We start from the raw sequence: 27,501 nt of genomic DNA on the forward strand, positions 1-27,501 counted from the left end.
TTGGGAATAATAACAACAACAATCACTATAATTAAAAATAATAAAATTATACAGCAATAATAAAAAAATGGAAAAAATGGTAAGAATTTAAAAGAAAAAATAAATATATTTTTATAAATATTTTTAATTTTAAAAATAAATTAAATTTATGTTAAAAAACCTTTCAAATAACTAGAGGGTTTTTGGGATTTAATTTTAAACATATTTGTCATAATTTATAGACCAATTAAAACGGTCAAATGGCGCCGTTGTTATTGAAAAATCAGTTATTTTACCAAATTCCTAGAAATCTAAAAAAATAAGTTTAATTTTTGTTTGATTTAAAAACAAAAATTTTCTTTCACCTAAAATATAAAGCAATTGCTTAAACTTACAAAACTATGCTTTGAATTTTTAATTAAATATTTTTTTGTAAATATTAAATTTCAAAAAAAAAAAACTTATTACTTTTATGGTTAAAAACATTAATATTTATTTTGTAAAACCGATTTAAGTTAAACGTGTTGACACTTGTTAATAAAAATATGTGTATGAAATATTAATGTTTATCTGTCTATCGACTACAAAACCCTCTCTACCTTATAAAGGTGGGGTTTTAATATAGAAAAAACAAGTATTTAAAATAACATTAGAATTATGGTTAAATGTAATAAAACCAAAAAAACTATGTATTAGAGCTAAACAAAATATATTTTTAAGGGAAACACAGGGCAAAAAAAGGGGCGTTTTAACAGCAAATCAAAATGTCTATAATTTTCTTGAAAGATACTTTTAACTGTTGCATTTTTTTCTTTGATTCTTTATCGTTCTATCTGTTTTATATACATTTTCTTTGTAATAAAATTCCTTAGTTGTAGGAAAAACGCATAAAATATTGGTTAAGGGAAACAAATAACTAAGCTCTTCATTTTACTATATAGACTGATTATAAACTGATTATGGAACAGAACTAGAACAGAATTAGAACTAAACCAGAACAGAACTAGAACAGAACTAGAGCAGAACTAGAACAGAACTAGAACAGAACTAGAACAGAACTAGAACAGAACTAGAACAGAACTAGAACAGAACTAGAACAGAACTAGAACAGAACTAGAACAGAACTAGAACAGAACTAGAACAGAACTAGAACAGAACTAGAACAGAACTAGAACAGAACTAGAACAGAACTAGAACATAACTAGAACAGAACTAGAACAAGAACAGAACTAGAACAGAACTAGAACAGAACTAGAACAGAACTAGAACAGAACAAGAACAGAACTAGAACAGAACTGACTGTTCTACAGAGTCCAGTTTTAAATCAATCTAAAGGCTGGACTTTAGTTATAAAACTCTTTCCCTTACCCTATAATTCCTTGGCTAGTAGTTAGTACTTTTCAACAGCCACATGACGGCAAATAAGACTTTATACATTAACTGAACATGCATATATATTTTTTTTGTTATAGTATGTAATTTTGTGATTTGTAAAAAAACCAACAACAAAATAATGTTGTTATTTTAATATAGCAGCATGTGTTTTGTATGCATTTTAGTTGTTGTTTTCATATGATTTTTAGCTTCCAGGCACATCACAAGATATCTGCCAATGAAGAAGGCAAACGAGAAAAAAGAACACAGCATCAGGTCATAGTGAGGAAATATTTATAGAGTAGAGTTTTTTTTTTTTTGTTTCCAGTTCATAGTTTATTTACTGTACACACAGTAATTTTAAACATTTTACATACAGAGTTGTTTAAAAGGGAAGTACATGAGTAGTAATAGTACAGAAGTTTTTGAGTTCTAGTTGTGTTAGTTTTAAGTTGTTTTTGGTTTAGTTGTTATTTTATTACACAAACAATTTCGTACATACTACATAATTGTACTAAAAATCAATGAACTTGTTTTTAAATAAAAAAAGTAACACATTTGTTTAAAAAAAAATATATGTTTATTTTTAAAATTTTTAAAAAATTTTCTAAAATTTTCCTTGTGCTCTTTTCATTACTGTGCATTAAAACTTTAGCAGACAAATAATTACTTTTTTTTACTACTTTAGTCATTTTTTAGGCCTTTTAAAAGAAAAATTTTGCAAAATTTTAAGTACTTTTTTAGTACAACTCCTAAAAATACACACTTTTTTTACAAGCGTGTTTTTTATTGCTTTTTTATTTTATACTTTTTCTCACTTGGCTTGTTAAAGTGACATGTTAGTTGTTAATAATATTAAAAACAATCGTAAAAAAACAACAACACGACTAAAAACATAAACATTAAATAAAAATGAAGCAACAAATTACTATTAAGCTTTTAAAATAATTTTATTGTAATAATAATGTTAAGACAGACAGACGGACAGACAACCTTAACATGTCTTAAATGTTAAACATTTTAAAGTCACAAAGTCAGGGTGTTTTTTTTTTTAAGAAATATTAAATGATTTTATAAAAATTTGTTTTAGATGAAAGCTTTTGTTGTAAGCTTTAAAATATTGAAGAAAATGTTTTCCATTTTTTAATAAAAACTAAAGTTTTGAACTAAAAAAGCTCCTAATTATTGAATTTAAGTCTAGACTAAAATCTCTTCAATTCAGTGACAGATTAGAAAGAAGCGATTTTATTCAAATAGATTTTAAATAAAAGCTTTTGTTGTCAACTATAACATTGTAAAGAAAAAGTTTTTAAATTTTAAGAAAAACTAAAGTTTTGAACTAAAAACTTTTTTAGACTTCCATCTTAACACTCGAACAACATATATCAATTTGGTAGCAATATAAAACAGAAACTTATAAAGCGTTTTTAATAAAAATGGTTTTATATGAAAGCTCTTCCTGTAAACTTTGAAATAGTAAAGAAAAAGTTTCCAATTTTTAATAAAAACTAGAGTTTTGAACTAAAAACTCTTAATTATTGAATTTTAATCTAGACTAAAAACTGTTCACTTCAGTGGCAGATTAGAAATTATCTAATAAAGCTTTTTTAATGATAATGATCTTATATAAAAACTTTTGTTGTCAACTATAAAATCATAAAGTAGAAGTTTCACATTTTAATAAAAAACTAATGTTTTGAACCAAGAGCTTTATCAAAATTGGTTTTAAATGAAAGCTTTTGTTGTTAACTATAAAATAGTAAAGAAAAAGTTTAAATTTTTTAATAAAAACTTAAATTTTGAACCAAAAGCTTTTTCTAACTTTAATCTTAACACTCAAACAACATACCACAACTTTGTGGCAATTTTAAAAAGAAACTTATAAAGCAATTTCATCAAAATTGGTTTTAAATGAAAGCTTTTGTTGTTAACTATAAAAAAGTAAAGAAAAAGTTTCAATTTTTTAATAAAAACTTAAGTTTTGAACCAAAAGCTTTTTTAAACTCTAATATTAACACTCGAACAACTTTGTTGCAATATTAAAGAGAAATTTATCAAGCAATTTTATCCAAATTGGTTTTGTATGAAAGCTTTTGTTGTCAACTATAAAATCACAAAGAAAAAGTTTCATATTAAAAAAAAAAAACTAAAGTTTTGAACTAAAAGCTTTTTTAAATCCTAATCTTAATACTGGAATAAAATGTCTAAACTTTATTGTAATATTAAAAAGAAACTTATAAAGCGATTTTATCAAAATTGGTTTTAAAATAAAGCTTTTGTTGTCAACTATAAAATCATAAAGAAAAAGTTTTCATATTTTAATAAAAACTTAAGTTTTTTACAAAAAAAAAACAACTTTAAATTTAAATTTTTTTTAGTATAAATTTTGTAAAATTAACTTTCTAACTTTTTGCTTAATCTGTTTCTCAACTTCTATCAAAATTTTAACTTCCTTTCCCCTCCTTTGCCCTATTACTTCCCCTGTTTTCCTATAAGAAAAAAAACTTACATTTCTACCTTTTTTTCTTCCTTATTTATGTAAATTTCTTTTAGTTTTTTAATTATATATCGTAGAATCCCTATAAAAAAACTTCCTTGTTAAAGACCACGCGTGTTAAAAAGAAAAATAATTTGTAATTCTAATAAAATTTCCAGTTGCATGTTAAGCTAAAACTGCTAAGAAACACATGTGTTTGAAATATGTTAAGTCTAGTATCTAGACAATACAATAATAACTTATGTTGTTTGTCCCTTAAACCAACACAAAAAATGACACATGTCTATCATGGCAAAAAAAAAAAAACAAACAGAAATCTATAGAGTAATAATAATTTAAAATGGATATAAAGAAAAAACCCACTAGTTACTAGCTAAAGGTTTTATTAAATGTTAATTTTTAAAAATAAAAGGCAAAAAGGAAACATCCGCTAAGACGACTAGGAAAACAAATGAATATGTTAATTAAGACAAACATATGGGGGATTTGTTAAATTTGAATAAAACTTTCGGAATGTAAAAGCTTTTTTATATAAACTTTTATATACAGCTTAAGAGCTTTGTCGATTTACATGTTTTGCCATAAATTTTGTGTACAAAGTTTAGATTCATAGTTTTCACAAAATACATATTTCTCAATTTCTATAATAGTGGATTTATTTAAAATCTGTTCCTTTTAGCTTTCTTATAAAGCTTTAAAGCTTTGTCATTTTTCATCTTCTGCCCACAAATTTTCAACACAAAATTGTTAAACTCAATATTTGGAATTTCAGTTCTATTCAAAGTTGATGTTGCTTTTTAAACAATACATATTTTTAAATTTCAATGATAATAGCTTTATGTAAAAGCTGTTCCTATAAGCTTTAAAGCTTTGTCATTTTTCTTTTTTTGTCCACAAATTTCTCATACAATGTATGCAAAGTTTAAATTGGCTTAAAAGAAATAGATATTTTTTAATTTAAATGAAAGTGTATTTATTTAAAAGCTGTTCTTAAAAGCTTTAAAGCTTTGCTCTTTTTCATCTTTTACTTAATATTTCGAATCACAGTTCTATTTAAAGTTTAGTTTGATTTTTTTGAAAACATATACTTCAATCTCAACGAAAATAGCTTTATTTAAAAGCTGTACCTACGAACTTTCGTATATAGTTTTAAAGCTTTTCCGTTTTTTTATTTTCTGCTCACAAATTTTGCATACAAATTTGTCTACTCATTATTTTTAAGTTTAGTTCTATTCAAAGTTTAGATTGATTTTTTTATAAAACATATTCTTCAATTTTAATGAAAGTAACTTTATTTAAAAGCTGTTCCTTTAAGCTTTTCTATACAACTATAAAACTTTGCCTTATTTCCTCTTTTGCTCACACATTTTGCGTACAAAAGCTTTTCCCCTCAATATTTTGAAGTTTAGTTCTATTTAAAGTTAAAGTTGAATACAATTTCAAAAAAGTAGCTTTATTTAAAAGCTCTTTCTATGAACTATCATATACAGCTTTTAAACTTTGCTCTTTTTTTGTTTTTGCACACAAATTTTCTATATAAAGTTGTTTCATGTCATATTTTATGGTTCAGTTCTGTTTAAAGTTTAGTTGGAATTAAAAAAATACTTATTTTTAAATTTCAAGCTTTATTTTTAAACTGTTTCTTTAAGCTTTCCTTACCAACTTTAAAACTGTGCCCTTTATTGACTATTGCCTATAAATTTTCTATATAAAGTTGTTTTATGTAATATTTTAAATAAATTAAAATACTTTTTCTCCGATTTTGTTAAAATTTGCTGTGTTTGAAAGCCTATTTCTAAGAGCTTTCATATAAAGCTCTTTTTCAATTTTTTCCAGTTTTTATTATATTCAAATTTAAGTTGGTTTTTAGTACTCGACTACAAAATTTCAATGACATTATCTTTTTTTTGTAAAAAAAAAAGCTTTTTTCTTTAAGCTTTTAAATAAATCTCTATAACATTGGCCTTTTTCATATATGTTTTTGCAACAAAGTTGTTTTATATTAGATTTTGAACTTGTTTAAAATTTCCAAATTTATTTTATTACAAAAACCATGGGTGGTCGACCGAGTAATCTCTGCAAAAAGGAAATCGCAATTTATTGATTTAATTAATTTATAATATTAAGAAATTTCACACATTATATGTTAATCAACAATAACATTAATTTAATGATAACATCATTATCATTAGCATCATTTGTAGCAAATTATTGTCTATAGATATTTTATTTTATAATTTTTCTTAAGGAAAAACTATATGAATGTAATAAAGTTTGTTTTAAGGAAATAAATAAAATTTATTTGTTTATTTTATCATAAACAACTATGTAGCTGTATGAACCAAAACTTATTAGTGAAAATATGATTATAATAAATATTTACAAAACAAAGTAAAATGATTGACATTTGATGGAGGGAAAAGAATTTTCATATTAATAGTAATTAGTTTTGGAAAAATTTAATTTAGAAAAGACCACCTAATGGGGGGGAGAAGTTTTTTTTTTTTCTTAAATGAAATATATTTCTTCATTATGTTGAAAATTTTTTAAAATATTATTTCCTTTACAAGTATTTATTTAGTTTTTTTTTCTAAATAAATTTTCTATCTAGTGTTTTTATTATTATTGTTTGTTCATGTGCTGCTGATGTTGTATAGTTTAGATCCGTCTGTTCATTTTTTTTTTTGTAAGTTAATGGCTTTTAATGGCATTTTTTAGTTTTTCCCATATATTTGTATAGAAAAAGTCTGCATATGTGCGTTGCTATATCTGGCCACTTATGTTCATGTGTTCATTTTTCTAGTCCATGAAAAGGAAATCAATGTTTTTCATTTTTCGTTTTTTTTTGCTATTTCATTTCTGTTAAAATAAATATTGATATTTATTTTATCCCAAAAACAAAAAAGTATACAAACAACAACAATAAATGCTTTTAAGGAAAATACAAATATTTTTTTAAAAACAGTGTAGAGCATAATAATTAAGAAAAATTTCAACTTTAGGTTTAATTTAAACAAATTTTAAATTAAGAAAATTTTATAAAAATGTTACATTTTAAAAGCTTAAGTTATAAGCTGTTAAATGCAAAAGCTAAACTTAGACTTTTTTGTCTATAACAGATTTTATGCCAAAAATAACAAAATATTTAAAAAATTTTTAACCCCAAAATGGCGAAAAGTTTATAATGAAATTATTTTATAACATAACAAGCGATTTGAAAAAAATGTTAATAGTTTAAAAGCTTAAGTTATAAGCTTTTGTATACAAAAGAAAAACTTAGACTTTTTTGTTTATAACAGATTTTATGCCAAAAATAACAAAAATTTTTAAATTTTTTTAACCTCAAAATTGCTTAAAGTTTATAATGCAATTGCTAGATAATATATTAAGCGAATTGGAAAAACTTTTCATATTTTGAAAGCTTAAGTTATAAGCTATTGTTTACAAAAGAAAAACTTAACCTTTTTTGTTTATAACACAATTTATGCAAAAAATAACAAAAATTTTAAAAATTTTTTAACCTTAAAATTGCTGAAAGTTTTTAATGAAATTATTTTATAACATATCAAGCGTTTTGGAAAAAATTTATATATTCTGAAAGCTTAAGTTATAAGCTATTGTATACAAAAGAAAAACTTAGCCTTTTTTGTTTATAACAGATTTTATGCAAAAAAAAAAACTAAATTCCTTTTTAAATTAAAAAATTCTTTAATTTTTTTGAAAAAAAAAATAAAAATTTCTTAAAATTCTAATATATTTGAAAAGTTTATTTTAAAAGCTTTAAGAAAAAGCTTTGTTATAATTGTTTTGTTAGAAACTGAATAAAAAAATTAATAAAATTTAGAAAAAATTTAGAAAAATTCTTGTAAACATAAAAATCCAGGTCCTTTACTAAATATCTCTCCCTCTCTTGCTTTTCTATTACATTCCATCACTCTTGGCAGTTTTTGGTAATTAAAATAAACAATGTTGCCAATACTTTCTACAAAAAAAAAAAAAAACACACACAAAACAAATCTTATCTTATGTTATTTTTATAATATTTAAATTTATAACAATTTTAAAGGGGAAATATGAAATAAAATTTATGAAAAATAAATTCATAATAAAAATCCTATAAATCGTTTTTTTTTCTTATCGTGGTCAATACATAGAATTCTGATTGATAAAAGTCTCAAGCCGCCGCCTGCAACTTTATATAAATAACATTTTTTTCTTTTCAATGTTTCATAAAATCAAATATTTTTCTTTATTGATTTTCAAAAGGTCATTTGAAAAAAAAAAACTTTTTATGACTTAAACATAAACATAAACATTTTTTTACATAGTGATAAGAATTAATATTAGAATGAAATGTTTTTTTTTGGGAGTGTGATTAAAAACTATAAAAAATAAACATTTTATGGTTATTTTTTAATATTAATATATTTTTAGGGAGTTTTTCTTAAAAAACAAGAAATCATTTAGTTTTTTTACTACTTTTTATATTCATCATCAAAAATGCTGTGGGGGTTATGTATATTGATTTTAGACCCACGTAGACCCACAAAAGTATATATCAATTCTGAAACTATCTAACCATGCCCCTACGTCTGTCTGTTGATAGGCTCCTAATGAAAAGAGGTAGAGAGTTGAAATGGTTCAAAAATATTACGTATAGGTAAAGTTTGGTAATGGGCCATATTGGACCACGTTTTCGTAAAGCCCCCATTCAGAGTGGGTCAAAGCCGTTTCTATAATCTACAAGTGTTGAAATTTTTAATGACGTGAGTTCGTCTCCCTCAAAGCTCAGTTAATTTTGATAGGACAACCAGGATTAAGTCTAAGGACGACCCTTTGCTTGGAGAGATTCAAGCTTTATAGAAAAGCTTACGGCTTAAACTTTCATATACTAAAGAAATTTAATAACTTTTTTCATTTGCTTTTGATTTTAGGTAAAAATATTAAAAAATACCCCAGAAATCGGGAATTTTTCTTAAAACCAAGTTTGACGGATTATTTTAAAATATACGTATCATACGATTAGAAAGATTGGAGCTTTATATAAAAGCTTATGGTCTAAACTTTTATATTACAAAGAAATTGGAGAACTTTTTCTATTTGCAATTGATTTTAGGTGAAAATACTAAAAAAACACCCCAGAAATCGGAAATTTTTCTTAAAACGAAGTTGGGCGAGTGATTTCAAAAATACATATTAAACGATTGAAGAGATTGAAGCTTTATATAAAAGCTTATGGTCTAAAATTTAATATTATAAAGAAATTGGAGAACTTTTTCCATTTATATTTGATTTTAGATGAAAATATTAAAAAATACTCAAGAAAATCTGATATTTTTCTTAAAACAAAGTTTGGCCGATGATTTCAAAAATATATATTAAACGATTGAAGAGATTAAAGCTTTACATAAAAGCTTTTGGTCTAAACTTTAATATTAAAAAGAAATTGGAGAACTTTTTCTATTTGTAATTGATTTTAGGTGAAAATTATGAAAAACACCCAAGAAATCGGACATTTTTCTTAAAACGAAGTTGGGCGAGTGATTTCAAAAATATATATTAAACGATTAAAGAGATTGGAGCTTTATATAACAGCTTATGGTCTAAGCTATCATATACCAAAAAAAATTTCAAGACTTCTTCTATTTGCATTTGATTTTAAGTGAAAATTTTGAAAAATATCCCAGAAATCAGAAATTTTCCTTAAAACGAAGTTTAGCGGATGATTTCAAAAATGCATATTAAACGTTTAGAGTGATTGAAGCTTTATATGAAAGCTTATGGTCTAAACTATTATATAACAAAAAAATTTCAGCTCATTTTCGGTTAAAACAAATTTTATGTAAAAATTATAAAAATTACCCCAAAAATCAAAATTTGGCAAATGATTTAAAGATGTAGAAATTATTTTTTTTATTTAAAAGCTTATGTTTTAAGCTTTCAAAACATATAAGATATTTTAAAATTTTCTCTTAAATTTTTCCCAATTCCTCTTTCTATTACTTTAATATTTTAACAAACAAAATCGCAATATTTTCTTTAATAGAAAACTAAGAAAACAAAAACTGTTTTCATTTAAACTAAATGTCCTTGTTGTCATTCATCACAAAATCCCTTAAATAACTACCCCGGGGAAAGGCAAACGAAAAAAGCCACCACTTCAGCTTTACTTTTATATAGTTTAACCACCAATGTCCTTTTTCTTTTTTTGCAGGCAAAAAGATTACAATTGTCAAATTTTGTGAAAAGAAAATTTAATTTTAAATAAAGTTTGACTAGAGCTAGCAGCATGTGTGCAAAAATTTCAAAATGACAAGTGGGTTTTTTCCAAATTTAATCCTTGAGAGAAGAAAAAACACCCCTTTTTTTGGAAAACAAACACATGTTCATTCTATCAAGGAGAAAAAGATTTTTAACATAAAATTCCTTTTTATTAAGATAATTTAATAATAAATTTATAAATTCATTAACTTAAACTAACAAGAGGATATAAAAGGAAGAGAGTGTCAAACTTTTTTAACAGTTAACTATTAAAAATCCATTAAAATTCTTTATTACTTAAAGGTAATATGATTAGTAATGTGTTATGTGGTGTGTGTGGCCGTCTTTTAAATTAAACACAAAATTGCTGTTTCATAAATAGATAGTTTTTTATTTTGTCATAAAAAGTATAAATCAACTATTGTCATAATGACATTAATGTGTTTTCTTTTCAATTTTATGTTGGAAAAAAAGTGGGACCATTTTACACAGTGTTTGACTGTGTGTTAAACATTTTTATGTTGTGGGGACCATAAAAATAAACAACTAATTTATGTAACATAAAAAAATATTAGACAAAAAATACTATAAAAACATAATTTGTTTAATATATGGCAACAGCAGCAAGGGTAAAGTGTTTTTTTTTTTTTTTTGAAAAATGTCATAAAATTAAACAAATTTTATGGTTTTTAAATGTTAAACTAACAAGAAATTATAAATGTCATAAAAGAGCTAAACATAAAGGCGTTAGAAATTTTAAAGCGGCGGCTTACTATTCCAGCCAACGACGTTAATAAGTAAAGCCTTCTGCTCGCCTTAGTTGCCATATTTTTTAATACCTTGCAATAGTTTAATTTTCATTCTTTAATATTTTTCCTTTTTTTTTCTTTCTCTAACAAAATCTTTTAAATCATAAACCTTATTAATAAAATTTCATGTTTTATTAAATGGTTAACACATGTTTTTTAAAACAAAAAATTTCTCTAGATTGAATTTCCCTCCCCAAATAAAATTTCATTTTTTCACATATCAAAGTCTTTGGACCCCTTAAATTGTTGCAGTTTTCTTTTTTATAACATTTTTTATTATTCATTTTTACTCTGTTATAAATAATATTGTAATGTACACACGCGTATTAATTAATGTCAACAGAGAAAATTTATGTGTATAAAATGTTGTTGACATTGTCTTTAATTAATGAGTCTTAAAATGAAATTTTTTTTTCTCATTTTCTTAGCCAAAAAAAGAACAAAATAGTTTGTAGGGAAATAAAGAGAAAAATCAGGATATGGGAAAATAATTTTAGGAAAAAAAACAAAATAAACACAATAAGAAATCATAAAGACTTTTGTTAAAAGCAATAACAAAGGGAAGTAGGAAATGCCAATGTGACCTTACTAGTTCATTTTGAATTCAGTTTGTACTAGTCCTGTTCTAGTTCTGTTCTAGTCCTGTTCCAGTTCTGTTCTAGTTCTGTTCTAGTTCTAGTTCTTTTCTAGTTCTAGTTCAGTACTAGTTCAGTTCTTGTTCTGTTCTAGTTCAATTCTAGTTCTGTTCTAGTTCAGTTCTAGTTCAGTTCTAGTTCAGTTCTAGTTCTAGTTCTGTTCTAGTTCTGTTCTAGTTCTGTTCTAGTTCTGTTCTAGTTCTGTTCTAGTTCTGTTCTAGTTCTGTTCTAGTTCTGTTCTAGTTCTGTTCTAGTTCTGTTCTAGTTCTGTTCTAGTTCAGTTCTAGTTCTAGTTCAATTCTAGTTCAGTTCTAGTTCAGTTCTAGGTCAGTTCTAGTTCAGTTCTAGTTCAGTTCTAGTTCAGTTCTAGTTTAGTTCTAGTTCAGTTCTAGTTCAGTTCTAGTTCAGTTCTAGTCCAGTTCTAGTTCTGTTCTAGTTCTGTTCTAGTTTTGTCCTAGTCCTGTTCTAGTTCTGTTCTAGTTCTGTTCTAGTTCTGTTCTAGTTCTGTTCTAGTTCTGTTCTAGTTCTGTTCTAGTTCTGTTCTAGTTCTGTTCTAGTTCTAGTTCTGTTCAAGTTCTAGTTCAGTTCTAGTTCAGTTCTAGTTCTAGTTCTGTTCAAGTTCTAGTTCAGTTCTAGTTCAGTTCTAGTTCAGTTCTAGCTCAGTTCTAGTTCAGTTCTAGTTCAGTTCTAGTTCTGTTCTAGTTCTAGTTCTGTTCTAGTTCGGTCCTAGTCCTGTTTTAGTTCTGTTCTAGTTCTGTCTAGTTCTGTTCTAGTTCTGTTTTAGTTCTGTTCTAGTTCTGGTCTAGTTCTAGTTCAGTAAGTTAAAAAATCTGGCCACCTTCTTCAATTATTCATGTCATTTGCAAATAATCTCTGTAATTACTGCATGTTATTGATGTAAACAAACCGTTATTCTTTCCCCTACATTGCCCCACAATTTATTAACTAAAGAAAAAAAACAAGAAAATTCCCTAAGGTTGAACGCCATCTTTAAGAAATTACTCACTAATCAAAGGATTTGTTACAGCACAGAAACAAAGAACAACAACAAAAAGCATTAATGTTTCCCAACATCCACCTTTTCTACATGTTAGAAACACAACACAAATATTTTGCTGTGTATACTTTAGTTTATTTCTATTGAAAAAAACTCTATATTTTTTTAGTTGTTTTTGCTTTTTAAGCCTTTTTAATGAAACAAAAGAATTAATTAAAAATTGAATTATTACAACAAAAAAGAAACAAAAACTAAACTTTACAATGAATTGTTTCAAACAAAATAATAATTACAAGAATAATGTTTAATTAATGAACTGCTAGGTTAAGTTATCAAAAAATAGAAAAAAAAAGAAAAATAGCATAAAACACAGCTGCCTAAATAAGTAGTCAGTTTTTAGTACTTTTATTACACAGTTGTTTGTAATAGTAAACAAGCACTTGATAAAACAGTTTTATTTTTCTGCACAAGAAAAAAACAACATAATTACTTTGTGTATTTGTTAAAAATTGCTGGGTTTTAGAAGAAAATTATTTAAAAATAATAAATGCTTAACAGTTATATTGTTGGTTTATTTGGTTTTGCTTTGAAAAAAGGAAAACATTTGCAACAAAAAAAAAACTTCAAAAGGATAACATTTGAAATGAAACAAGTAGAAAGAAAAAGTAAAACACATGCAAAAAAAAGCGTTCTCTATAGCCAGAGATTGAAAAACATGCTTAACCTAAAAAGGTCCTTGATTTTAATACTAATACTTCAAAACCTTTAACAATAAATAAGTCGGATTTGAAAAAACAAGAGTGAAGAAGTAAGGAAATATTAGTGGGCACTATATCCTTTCCTGAGATATACTTTTTAACTCTTTTAGTCGTTTAGATCAAAACTTTTTTCTTTTTATTTCATTTTACTGGCTTTTAATGTAAATTTTTATAAAAATTTTTGTGACAAGCCTCAAACAATGTCCTTGCCAAAGCTATTTTTAGCACTTTTTTCTAATAATCGATATCAAAACCTTTTTTCTTTTTATTTCATTTTACTGGCTTTTAATTTATATGTTTTTTCGTGAAAAGCCAACACAATTTTTTCAAAAATTTTCACTTTTAATTTCTTTCTGTGTTTTAATTTAAAAAAACAACATTTTCCTTCTTTACAGCATTCTCTGCTCTGCTCCTCTCAGCTGCTCTGCTCTTTTTATCTTTATCCTTATTTTCATTTTTATTTTGTTTTTAAAACTTAATGTTTTTTTTTGCACAAAAACATACTTGCAATTGCATACTAGAGAAGCTTTTGTTGTTGTTGCAGAGTATTTTTTTGTTCTGTGTTTGTGTTTCATTTGATTGTAAGGTCATGGAACTTGGCGGCAAGTTGTTTGTGTTACAGAAATCGACAACTGCAACAACTCTTCACTTGAGTTTTTTACCTTTGTAACTGTTTTTTTTTTTTGTTTTTCTTGTTGCTCTGCCCTGCTCTGTTTCTCTGTAATTGAACTTTGTTGTTGTATTTGCTTTAATTTACCCAACAGAGTTGTTAACAAAGTTGTAATAATTTTGTAGTAATTTTTTTCAGTTAATTTTAAAAAAAGTTTAAAAGTTTTTTTCTTTAATTGAAATAAAGCTTTTAAAAAACTTAAAAAACTTCCTAAACAAAAGATTTTGTTAAAATTGTCCCAAATTTCATAAATTTGTTTTGTTAACTCTAAAACTAATTTTTTTTTACAATAGTTTGAAAGAAAAAAACGTTTCCCTTAAATGAAATATATTATATATTTATATATATATATATATATATTATATATATATAATATATATATATATATATTATATATAATATATATATATATATATATATATATAATATATATATATATATATATATATATATATATAATATATATATATATATATATATATATATATATATATATATATATATATATATATATATTTTTTTTTTTTCAAATTTTAATTTATTCATGCAACCAAGAATATGGCAAACAACCTGCCACTGCCACCATATGGTCCAGCAAAAAAAAAAATATACATAATTCATGTGGCACTGCCAACAGCAACTACTTATTGGTGGCAGTTTTCCTAGAAAATCTCTAACAACATTTAGAACTTCATTTCGTACTCAAGCCTTTTAAACAAATAGTTGAAAGAAGAAAAAAACTACTATAATGATCACATGATCATCATAATGATGACCAAGTTGTTGACAATAAAGGGAATTACAAACAACAAAATAACTTGGTCCGTTTTAAGTCTTGTTTTCTTTTTTTTATAGTTTAAGGCTATAAAATGTTAAAGATGTGTATGGCTGACTAGACGCTGGTTTGAGTTAGTTGACTGGTTTGATGTTGGTTGTTCTCTCTTTCTACCGATCGTGCTTAATGATCTTGTTTAAAAGATTTGTTTGTCACAGTGTTTTTCTTTCCTATTTGGTTAAATAAACTTGAAACTATTTGTTGTAAAATTTGAGGTTTTTTTCTTCATGTTTAAATAGTTTGTTGTAGTCTTGTTAATAGAGAGATTGTCGTTTTTTCATAGAAAACGATTTAAGCACCAACCAGTAGTCATTATGATCTACAGCTTCTCTCACTTATTTATTTAGGCGTCTGGCTCCTATTGTAATAAGAAACTGTTTGTTGTTGGAGTCATAAGAAGGAAAAAAACCATCAATAATGACAGAAACAGAAAGACACATCACAAAGGAAAAAAATCAATAAAAATTTGAAAATAAACATAAATTATAATTTTTAAAGTCTGTAAGAAAAAAGAGCTTAATTTACAGGGTGTGTTGAAAACTATAAAAAACTATTTAACTGCAAAATGGGAAATGGTTATTTTTTTAATGGAATTTTTTTCTCTTCAAATTGTTAGTTTTGAAAAAGTTGAAGATTGTTCGTTTTTCCTTTAGGAAAAAAAATATTAATAAAAAATTTTTCAAACTTCAGGCAAATGTTTCTAAAGTTTTTATCACAAACAAGATTCTAGGTCTCTTGATTTCTTAAACTTCTTTTCTTGAATTTATTTATATTAGTTTTTCGTTCAAAGAAGAAGATTCTCTTAAATCCTTTTTTAAAAATCTTGAATTTATTTATCTTTTTATTTTTTTCATAAAAATTCCTCAATTGTTTACATTTAATTAACATAAATCTTAAGAAAACAAAACTTTAATATTCATGATTATAGGAATTTTATGTTTTTTTTTTTATAGAAATCTAAGAGGAAGAGACAAAAAAAAGGAATAAATTCATGACTTTTGTTTTTTTATTTTCCTTAACTATCAAGTGTTTATTTAGTGATTTGTTAGTTTTCTACAGTTTACTATTTATTAATGCTCTTTTTTTTTTCTTCTACTTAAACAGTGACTTTATTTACCTTAAAAAGGCAAAAGAAAAAAAAGAAAAAAAAATTACTTCAAGTGCTGTAGAATGATTTAGTTGTAAGAAGCAAAAAAAACAGAAAGAATCAGTAAAGAAAAAAACTTTAAGTATTTAGTAGTGCAACGCTAATCATGTTTATTTTATGAGTTTAAGTGTAAATTTCCTTGAAAATACCTTTCTGTATATTTCTGTTAAAGAAGTATATTCGCTTGTTAAATAAATATTAAATTGACATATGCAAGTCATGTAAAGAGTTTAGAATGAATAAAAAATAAGTAAATTTTTCTTAGTTTTTTGGAGTGGTTATTGAAAAACAACGAATCTTTAGCAGTGATTTTTATGGAGTTATAAGTTTAAGAGTTAAATAAATAAAAGAGCAATTGTTTTGAAATTGAAACAATCAGAGCAGGGTAAGCAGGTAGATAGTATAGCCTTAACAGAGATGTATATTTAATTTTTTTCTTGTTTTTTGACTTCAAAACCTTTTTTCTGTTTTATTTTATTTTTACTGGCTTTTAATAAAATTTAAAAAATATTTTTGTGAAAAGCCAACACAGTTTCCTTTTCGGTTCCATATAGTTTGTCTTTTTCTCGAATTTTTCTGCAAATCCCCTTTTATTTTTATTTCATTTTACTGACTTTTAATAAAATTTTCTTAATATTATGTGAAAAGCCAACTTAGTTTCGTTTCCGATTCCATATAGCTTGTCTTTTTCGCGAATTTGTCTTTCAATACCTTTTTATTTCATTTTACTGGCTTTTAAAAACATATTCATACTATTTTGCCTTTCCGGTTCCATATAGTTTTGTTTTTTTCCCAAATTTGTCGGAAAAACCTTTTTTCTTTTTATTTCATTTTACTGGCTTTTAATAATATTTTCATACTATTTTGTGAAAAGCCAACACTTTCACAACACTCCCTTGGAAGACATACACAATTACCTTTCATACAATTTTGTAAAATGCCAACACTTACACCTTTTCATTGATGTACAATTTATATTTTGAAAAACCTACACAATTACCTTTCATTTGGTATACAATTTGAAGAATTCATGTTTGTTTTATGGCCATAATATAGACACCAAAGTATTCATTAACACATTTATAAACTCACTCACATTGCTTCTCTTTTGCTTAGTTGACAAACGGTTTCAGCTAATTTTATTATATTTCACTTTAAAACGAAGTTTTACTCTTTTTAACTAAAAAATTTTCAATTTAAAACAAAGAAAATCACTTAAAAGAAGTTTCAACAAATTTTATTGTAATTCACTTTAAATCAAAGTTTTACTCTTTTTAACTAAAAAACATTTCAGTTTAAATCAAAGAAAATCACCTGTTTTTTCACTATTTCACTAAATAACTTTTTCATATCAATGTCATTTATATGCAATATATATATATATTTTTTTTTAATATTTTAACAGACAACCAAGTTGTGGTTATTAGTTTTCTGGGCTACTGTGTTTCATTATGAGATGTTGTGGTTAATTTTTATAAAAACTAAATGGGAAAAAAAAGAAAAAAATAAAATATTGAAAAATATATATAAACTTAATCTAAAAACTATCATATAAACACACATTTGCTGTCATGTGGTCTCTAAACAGCGTTATGAAAGTTTATGCATTACTATAGGTTTTGCAAAAATTTAAAAAAAAACAATATTTGTAATGACATTTAAAGTAAAGTAATTTAATATGTGTAATTTATATATAAACTATATAATATAATGAAGAAAAGAAAAAAATTAAACAAGTAATATTTTTTAAATTATCTCAAAAGCTTTTGAGTTAAGACAACAACAAGTGTTGTGGTTTCGATTTCGACGTTTTGACAGTTAAAATGCACTTAAAGAAATCTGTGCAATTAATTAAGTATTAAAGTTTTATATAGAATATTATGTTTGACTGTTATTTTTACAAAACAATTTTTTTCTGTTTGCTGAAATATGTGTCAAATTGTTTTTTGAATTCTCTTTGTTTGTGTTATGATATTTTGTAATTTAATATTTTATTTAAAAGCTGTTACATTTTTATAACATTAATGTGTTTATTTAGCTTAGTTTTTCCTTTTTATTACAAAGTTTATTGTTTATTTATTTTCCTAATGAAGAAAGAAGAAACACCCTTCATTCACACTGTCATGAAGGGTGTTTCTTGTTACATTGGAAATTTAAAACTTTTGTTTCAAAATAGAATAAAAGGGGAAGTATTGACATATACTAGAATTCCAGCAGCTTTGGAAAATCTAGATATAATATCAGCAACTTTTCTATTTGGCGAAGATATTTGGCTGGAATTTTTCAAAATTTTCCTTGAGAAATAAAACTGAATTAAAATACTTTTTGTCTAGGAAATCTGACTGCCTTAGCAGGTAATTCTCTATCGAAAAACTAACTGCAATTACAGTCGATTTTCTTTACAAAAACTTTAAGTAAATCCACAATTTCTCGTAACTTTGGCTGACACCTTACCCCCTATACAAATCCCCCTTTAAAAAAAAAAATTGACACAAAATTTTTCTATTAATTCAACCTAGAAAACTTGCAACATTCAAGACAGAATAGCAGCAATGTAAACAAAAGAACATTCATTCAATTGAATTTAATTAATTTTTTTGTGTAATATTTCAACACTTTTTGTTTTCACTTTACTCTTCAACAAAACCTAAATAAACCATAAATGATTTGTTTGTCTTACAACCAAACAATAACTATTGTCTCCAACTTAAGCAAGCAACCCCTGTTAAATAACGACTCTTTGCTCTCTTTATATTTAACACTATAAAATTGTTTTCCCCACCCCACTTTGGAACAAAAAAAAAACTTTATATAAAATAACTTAAGGTTTATTATCTTTCATATTAAAGACCAAACAGTCCAGCAGCACAGCAACAGCAGCCGTTTATGTCTGTCAAATTTAATAAAAATCACTGATTTTGATTGATGTTGTTTTATTGAGCCTGATGCTCTCACAATAAGTATGACACACGAACATACATATATAGCAAAACTCTTACACATACATAGATTTTCAACATGGCAGCATGGCATAACTGTTTGACATATACAATTATTAGAGTTGATTTTTCTTTTCATATTGCTATTGCTGTTATTCATAAAGGGAGCTTAAAGAAGCAAAATAACTAACAGTGTGAAAGGAGTTGAAGATTTAATGATAAAGTAAACATTAGTTTAGTGTATGTGTAAATGTTCTTTAGCAAAGTAGAGAACAAAATATGACATTTGTCATATAAAACGCCATATTTCTTATATAAAACTAAAAGGGTTGTATTTCGCTTTAAAGTAGAATTGTGGTTAAAGGGTAATAATAAAAATATAACAACAACATTTGACATTTAACAGTCAAATGAGCAGTTAGTTTTAAACAATAGCAACAAAACAATATTTTACACGTTTTTTCTTCTTTAACTAATATCTCTCTTATTTGTTTTCTCTTTACAGATGTTTTTTAAATTTCGAAATCTCTATATTTGACGCTGGTGTCTTTTTAAGTTTATTTCATATGGAACTTTTAACTCTCACATGCTTAGCTGTTAAAATCTAAAATAATTAAAAAAAGGAAATTTTTCAACTTTACTCTCAACAAAAAACACAACGTGAAAATTATCTTAATATAAACAACAACAACAAAATAAATCTCTATAATTACTAGAGGAATTGTCGGCTTTTTTAAGCTGTCCTCAACTCTCCCTCTAAGTTTCTCTCTCTTGGACTCAATCTGCTTAAAGATGTCGTTTCATTTGAAGAATCACACAACATCAACTACAAGAGAGAGATGTCTTTATGCTATCATCTCTTTACTACTGCTAATAAGTTTTCATCATCGGGGCTGTCGAGCGGATGGCCTGCAGCATATGTCTGATAATGGTGGTGGAGTAGCAGGTGTTGGTATGGGTGGCAATATGGGTCTGGGCATGCATTCAATGGAAGTTAGTCCGGCTCCCGGTTATGGTTTACCTGCCATACCCAAAGATCCCAATTCAAGATGTGAAGAAATTACGATACCCATGTGTCGTGGCATAGGTTATAACATGACCTCATTTCCCAATGAAATGAATCATGAAACCCAAGATGAAGCTGGTTTGGAAGTGCATCAATTTTGGCCTTTGGTGGAAATCAAATGTTCACCTGATCTTAAATTCTTCTTGTGCTCCATGTATACGCCCATTTGCCTGGAAGATTATCACAAACCTTTACCCGTCTGTCGTTCGGTATGTGAAAGAGCCCGTGCTGGCTGTGCACCCATTATGCAGCAGTATAGTTTTGAATGGCCCGAAAGAATGGCTTGTGAAAATTTACCCTTTCATGGTGATCCCGATAATCTCTGTATGGAACAACCTTCTTATACCGATTCTTCTTCGTCTGGCGGTTCCTCCTCCAGTGGCGGCAGCGGCTCAGGCCGTGGTGATTCTTCTGGCAGTGGCTCATCCTCAGGTGGCGGTAAACGCAAACAATCCGGTTCGGGTTCATCATCTGGCTCCCAAAAATGTAAAGGCAAGAATTCAAAAAACTGCCAAAGCTCCCTAGGAGAAAAAACAAACGCAAAGGAATGCACATGCTCGTGTCGCCCACCTCTCATACTCCTGGGGAAGGAAGCTCAACTGATGCAGCCGCCACTGCACTATCCATGGTACATGAACTCGACTGTGTCAAGAATCGCCGGCGTTCAAAATTGCGCAATACCGTGCAAGGGCCCGTTCTTCACAAACGAAGAAAAGGAATTCGCCGGCATATGGATAACACTGTGGTCGGGCCTATGCTTTTGCAGCACTCTAATGACACTCACCACATTCATCATCGACACCGAAAGATTTAAGTATCCCGAGAGACCGATCGTTTTCCTATCAGCCTGTTATTTTATGGTGGCTGTGGGTTATTTATCCAAGAATTTTCTGCAAAATGAGGAAATAGCCTGTGATGGTCGTTTGCTGAAGGAAAGTTCAACGGGGCCACATTCTTGTACCTTGGTTTTCCTTATGACTTATTTCTTTGGCATGGCTTCCTCGATATGGTGGGTGATCTTATCGTTTACCTGGTTTTTGGCAGCTGGTTTGAAATGGGGCAATGAGGCCATAACCAAACATTCACAGTATTTCCATTTGGCAGCCTGGCTAATACCCACTGTACAATCTGTAGCTGTTCTACTACTCTCGGCGGTGGATGGTGATCCCATATTGGGCATTTGCTATGTGGGCAATTTGAATCCTGATCATTTGAAAACCTTTGTTTTGGCTCCTTTGTTTGTGTACCTGGTCATAGGCACTACCTTTCTAATGGCTGGCTTTGTATCTCTCTTCCGCATACGTTCGGTGATTAAGCAACAAGGCGGCGTGGGTGCTGGTGTTAAGGCAGATAAACTGGAAAAACTTATGATACGCATAGGCATCTTCTCGGTGCTGTATACCGTCCCGGCTACCATAGTCATTGGCTGTTATCTTTACGAGGCGGCCTATTTCGAGGATTGGATTAAAGCCTTGGCCTGTCCTTGTGCTCAAATCAAGGGTCCCGGCAAAAAACCATTGTATTCCGTTTTAATGTTAAAATACTTTATGGCTTTGGCGGTGGGCATAACATCCGGCGTATGGATATGGTCGGGTAAAACTTTAGAAAGTTGGCGACGCTTTTGGCGACGTCTCTTTGGCCAACCCGATCGTACCGGGGCCAATCAGGCGCTCATCAAACAAAGGCCACCCATACCACATCCATATGCCGGCTCTGGCATGGGTATGCCGGTAGGTTCCGCTGCCGGATCTCTACTGGCTACCCCCTATACCCAGGCGGGTGGTGCATCAGTGGCTTCCACTAGCCATCACCATTTGCACCATCATGTTTTGAAACAGCCTGCTGCCAGTCATGTATGACATGGAGAGTCAGGTGGAGCTTCAACGATGGGCGGTGGTGGCGGCGGCGGCAGTACAATTGGCGGTGGCAGTGTGCTAGGTGGTCATGGTACTCTCATGAGCACAGCAGGCAATAGTACGGTTGGCGGCAGTGGTATGCACGGTGTTGGGGCTCCTCCTGGCAGTATTATGCATGGTGGTGGTGGCGGCGGCGGTGGTAATGGTGGCATGAATACTCCTGGTAATGTTTATGGTAATGGTGGCGGTGGTGGTGGTGGAGCCGTTGGAGGTAATGGTGGCAATCAGGTGGCTCCCGGTTCTATGGTAGACTCACGCGCTGTTTCAGTAGTAGTTTCACTGCCGGGCGGGCCTGGTGCCCAGCATCCGGGTCAGGCATTAAGTGATTATGGTCCTATATAGTTAATGGTACGACCTGATACTAATCATTGGGTATCCACAAGTAGTTTTAGTCAATTGTAAAGAGTTTAAGAAAGTTATTGAAACTTAAGGACTTCAAGATAAGATAAGAGAAAGAGTTTCTTTCTCTTACGAGTGTTTTAAACTTTAAATATAAGAAAGAGAACCTTAAGGAGTGTATGAACTCTTTTACTTTTGCCTATAAATATTTGAGGTTATGTATAAAAAAAAAACAAACAAAAAAACAATTTCTTGCTGTTTTCTTAACTCCTTTGAAAAAAAAATTTAAATAAAAACAAAAAAATAACAGGAATTTTGAAACAGCGGCCATATTAAAAATCTAGTAAAGTAATTTTTTTATTATTATTTTATTTTACTTTTCCTTTTAATACTATACTACTTTTAATACTATAGAAACAAAAAAAGAAAATATAAAATAAAAATCTAGTCCACATTTTTCCATAATAAAATTTAAGAAAAACTACTGAGAAGATATAAAGAAAATAAAACGAAAAGCACAATATCTATAATAATTAAAGAAAAAAGTTTATTTAAAATAAACTACAAAGCTAAACTACAATTTTTTGTGTTAATTATTATTATAATTTTAAATAATTTTCTTAAATAGACTGACTTTATAAATAACAAATTAAGAAAAATCTTACGAAAAAAATACATACGACAAAATGGAAACAGAGAAAATGGGAGTAAATGTTTAAGAAAGAAAAAGCAAAAACAGGAAACCATAAACTGCCACTGCCAAAAGCCAAGCCATAATGTAAAAAAACCCGCAAGTTAATAAGAAAAAAACAAACAAATCGAATAAAATATCAGTAATAACAACAACAACATTTGTAAAATATTTCATATTTTTAAAATTAAAAAAAAAAACAGAATTTAGCCATAAAAAAACTCTTAAACTTAAAAAAAACAACATAATAATTTAATTTTAATCTTAATAACAACAAAAAAACTCTAGCATTAACTCTAAAACTTGTAAATAATTAATTTATATTTAAAATAAATATAAATAAAAAACATTATATTTAAACAAAAAATTATAAAAATAAACAAAAAACTGTATTAAATCCAAAAAGTCTTGAAATGCATTTTTAAATTAAAAGAAACAAATACAAAAAATTGGTTTAATAAACAATTTTAAAGAAATTTAACTGAAAAGCATTTAAGCTCAACTTATTTTATAAAAAAAAACAAAACTATAAAAACATTCTTTTAATAAAAAAATTTTATTAAAAAAAAGAAAAGCCAATTTTTTTTTTTTTAACAAAAACTAAAATTTTCTTTGTAACAAAAAAATAAAAGAAAAACGTTATAAAAAAAATTTTAACAAAAAAAAAACAAATCTGTATAAAGTTTTATAAATTTAGTATTTAATTATAATTAATCTATATATAAAAAAACAAAACATATAAATATTTATATATATAACTTATAAACCTAAAAACAAAATCCTTATTAATTGATATAGTAATACGAAAAAAACAAAAACAAAAAAAATATATTTCAAAATCAACCATGAATTTATAATCCTAAAAACGAAAAACAAAAATTGCAATAAAATTTTGATTTTTTTTATTAAAAACAAAAACATTACAAATATTTTGAGTTTTTTATTATTTTTTTTTTTAATTATTTTTTAATCCTCTTAAGTTAAATTTTAATTTTCATATATAATTTATGTTCTGATCTAACTTAGAGCAGACTAAAGTCTTGTCATGAGTTCAAAACTATACTTTTAGTCAAGCGTCTAATCTATGTGCTGTTGCAGGATTATAATCTTAAGTTTAAAGTCTGCTAAATAGTCCTAGCATATCTATATGATCGCTGAGTTCTAAACTATACTTTTAGTCAAGCGCTTAGTCTATGTGCTAATTTAGGATTATAATCTTAAGTTTAAAGTCTGCTAAATAGTCCGAGCATATCTATATGATAGCTGGCTAGAATTAGCTTATAACCTAATTTTTAGAATCGATCCATCAGATCAAATAAGTTCTAAAATCAAATTCTTAATCCAGATAATTATCAAGTCTATTGATCATGATCTGTAGAGGTTTTGCCCAAGCTCTAGTCCTTATTTAGATCTATAAATAAGTAAAATACAAACCGGAATGGTCTATAGTTGAACTCGTAGGAAGTGAGATCTAAGATTTAGTTTATGACCAACTCTAGAATCAAAACAATATTCAGGATAAATAAGTATCTGTTGTATGACGATCAGTCTTAAGATAAAGTATAGATATATAGCACAAGATCTAGTTCATATTTTGATTTGAAATACGGACCGGAATGGTTTGTACTTGAACTCGTATGAAGTCAAATCTAAGATCTACCACCAACACTAGAATCAAATCAGTGTTCTAAACAATGATCTGTTGTATAATATTTAGTCTATGGCTATGTCTATAACCTATGATCTTTCTTAAGATAAAGTATAGAGATTCAGCCCAAGATCAAGTTCATAATTTAATCCGAAATACCGACCGGAATGGTCTGTACTTGAACTCGTATGAGGTCAAATCTAAGATCTAGGTTATGACCAACTCTAGAAACAAATCAATAGTTTAGTTAATTACATGTTCTATGATTTATAGTCTATGGCCTAGTCTATAGGCTAGACTATGATAAGTCTTAAGATAATGTATAGATATTTAGTAAAATATCTAGTTTATATTTTGATTTAAAATACAGACCGGAATGTTCTGTACTTGAACTCGTATGAAGTCAGATCTAAGATCAAGTTTATGTTCAACTCTAGAATCAAATCAGTATTCTAAACAATTATCTGTTGTATGATCTAGTCTAAGGCTTATGGTATGATCTAGACGATCAGTCTTAAGATAAAGTATAAAGATTAAGCCTAGGATATAGTCTTCTATAAGATAAATACAGATCAAAATGTCAAGTACTTGTTCTCGTATTTAGTCAGATCTATGCTGCTGATAAAGTCTATGACTTAGACTATCATCTAATCTATAGAATACTTTATGATCTCATTGGTGATTCAATCTATGGTCTCGTTTATAGTCTAATATCTAACTACAGCCTTGATTTTTTAAATTATAACCTGATCTATAGCTAGATCTACAGTGCGTCCTATAGGCTATAGTATATATACCAACATATAGATTGGTTAAAGTCTGATATAGTCTGTTTTAGTTTTATAGTCTACAAACTTGAATCTGTCTTCTAGCTTGTTTGTTCAGTATTAAATACGTTGTCCAGTAAAAAAATATCATCCGTAGTCTAATATATGGTCATGTTTATATCTATCTAAACCAGGCCATAAACCAGATGGTCTGGTTTATCGCCTGTTCTATGATGTGCTATAATCTATAGATTATAGGTCTATAGATTGGTCTCATATGTTTATATTATCTGGTTTGATTTACTCTCTGGTGTCTAGTCTATGGATTGGTCTATTGTCAGAATTATGGTTTACTCTCTGATCTGGTATATTGTCTGATCTATTGTTTACTCGCTGGTCTGGTCTATTGTCTGATCTATGGTTTACTTTATGGTCTGTTTTAAGGTTTACTTTAAGGTTTGATATACAGTGTAGTCTGATCTATGGTTTACTCTATGTGTACTCTATAATTTCGTCTACAGTCTGGTCTATTTTTTGTTTAATGGTCGATAGTCTGGTCTAAATTCTGGCCTATAGTATAGTCTATGATCCCGTGTATGGCTTGGTGTAAGGCCTGATCAATAATTTAATATATGGCCTAGTCTATGATTAGGTCTATGCTATATAGTCTTGTTTATGGTATAGCCTGTGATAGGGTCTATGATTTGGTCTATGGTCAGGTCTATGGTCTGGCCTTTTGTCTGGTCTACAGTCTGATCTTGTCTATGGTCAATGATTTGGTCTGTAATATGTTCTATGATGTAGTCTGTTATATGGTTTGGTCTATGATCTATTTTTAATTTAAAAATTTTATTTAATTTCTTTTACTAATTTTGTTTACTTTTCTTCAGTTAATCATTTAGCAAATTAAAAAATTTAATAAATTAGTTATAAAGTTGAAAAAATTGTTTAATACATAAAAAACAACAAATTAAATTCGAAAAAACCCAAAAAATCAAAGAGCTGTGCTCCTTTAAAAAAAAAAAACACAATGATAAGGCAAACATATGTCTCAACTTTATAGCTAAATTTTTAACTAGACAAAGATAACCTAAAAACCCTAAAAAATCTGTATTATAAGCCCAGCTATTACATACATATAATAAAAAATTTAAATTTCTTTTACTACTGACGTCCCTAAAATAGTAGTAATAACAAATTTTAAGTTATTTTTATTAAAAAAAACAATTTTCTTTTCTCAGTGTACCTTAGGCTTAATGTATGTATTATATTTAATATAAAAAATATTTCATGAATATAGATAAAACACAACAAAAAAAAAGCTTAAAATCCTTTTTTTCTATAAAGAAAAAAGCTTGAAAAGAAAATTTTGTAACGAATATACGTAATTTGAAAAGACAAACAACTTTTTTTCTAAAAAAAAAATTATATAAGAAAAATAAAATTTATAAATGTTTATATAAATATTAAGTTTTAAGATTAATATTAAAAAAGAGAAAACAAGAAAGTGAAACCAAAAGTAAAAGCAAATTAAAGTAGAATTTGTTGGTCTTAAAAACAATGTGTTAGTAAATTGGGAATAAAAAATTATTTAAATTGAAACTGTAAATTTGGTAAAGAAAAAAGGAAATACTTACAAATAAAAAAAAGAAAAAAGAGAAATTGCAACAAAAAGAGCATTTTAAAGAAAATTAGCATTAAATGAAAATTAAAAACAAATTTTTTAAGAAGAAATTTTAATAAGTCTAGTCTAAGGTCTGCTCTTAGATGTGATCTATGCTCTGAATATGGTCTGGTCTATGGCCTGGTTTATGGTCTGGTATATAGTCTGGTCTATTCTTTGATTTAGTCTATAGACTAGTCTATGATCTGGTCTACAATCTGATCTACAGTTTGGTCTATAATCTGATCTATAGTCTGAACTATGGTCTGCTCTAGGATCCTGTCTATGATCTCGTCTATAATCCGGTTTATAGTTTGGTCTATGATCTGGTCTGGTTTATGGTGCGGTCTATGATCTGGTTTATGGTCTGGTCTAGTCTATTATCTGATCTATGGTCTGCTGTAATATATAGTCTATGGTCTGGTCTATGGTCTGGTCTATGGTCTGGTCTATGGTCTGGTCTATGGTCTGGTCTATGGTCTGGTCTATGGTCTGGTCTATGGTCTGGTC

The 27,501-nt window shown here is 27.4% G+C and overlaps 2 protein-coding genes across 2 annotated transcripts; both read left to right on the plus strand.

Moving 5' to 3' along the window:
* The first annotated feature begins 18 nt into the window (after window positions 1-18).
* Window positions 19-21,826, plus strand: LOC111682700 (frizzled-2). Its single transcript, XM_023444694.2, has 2 exons — window positions 19-79; window positions 19,407-21,826. The coding sequence occupies exon 2, from the start codon at window positions 19,694-19,696 to the stop codon at window positions 21,824-21,826; it is 2,133 nt and encodes a 710-aa protein (XP_023300462.2). The 5' UTR covers window positions 19-79; window positions 19,407-19,693.
* A 27-nt stretch (window positions 21,827-21,853) lies between these two features.
* Window positions 21,854-22,618, plus strand: LOC111682703 (glycine-rich protein 23-like). Its single transcript, XM_023444697.2, has one exon. It carries the CDS (start codon window positions 21,854-21,856, stop codon window positions 22,223-22,225), a length of 372 nt encoding a protein of 123 aa, XP_023300465.2. The 3' UTR covers window positions 22,226-22,618.
* The last annotated feature ends 4,883 nt before the right edge of the window (window positions 22,619-27,501 follow it).

The sequence above is a fragment of the Lucilia cuprina genome, chromosome 5 (genome assembly GCF_022045245.1).
Source record: "Lucilia cuprina isolate Lc7/37 chromosome 5, ASM2204524v1, whole genome shotgun sequence".
Lineage (NCBI taxonomy): Eukaryota > Metazoa > Arthropoda > Insecta > Diptera > Calliphoridae > Lucilia > Lucilia cuprina.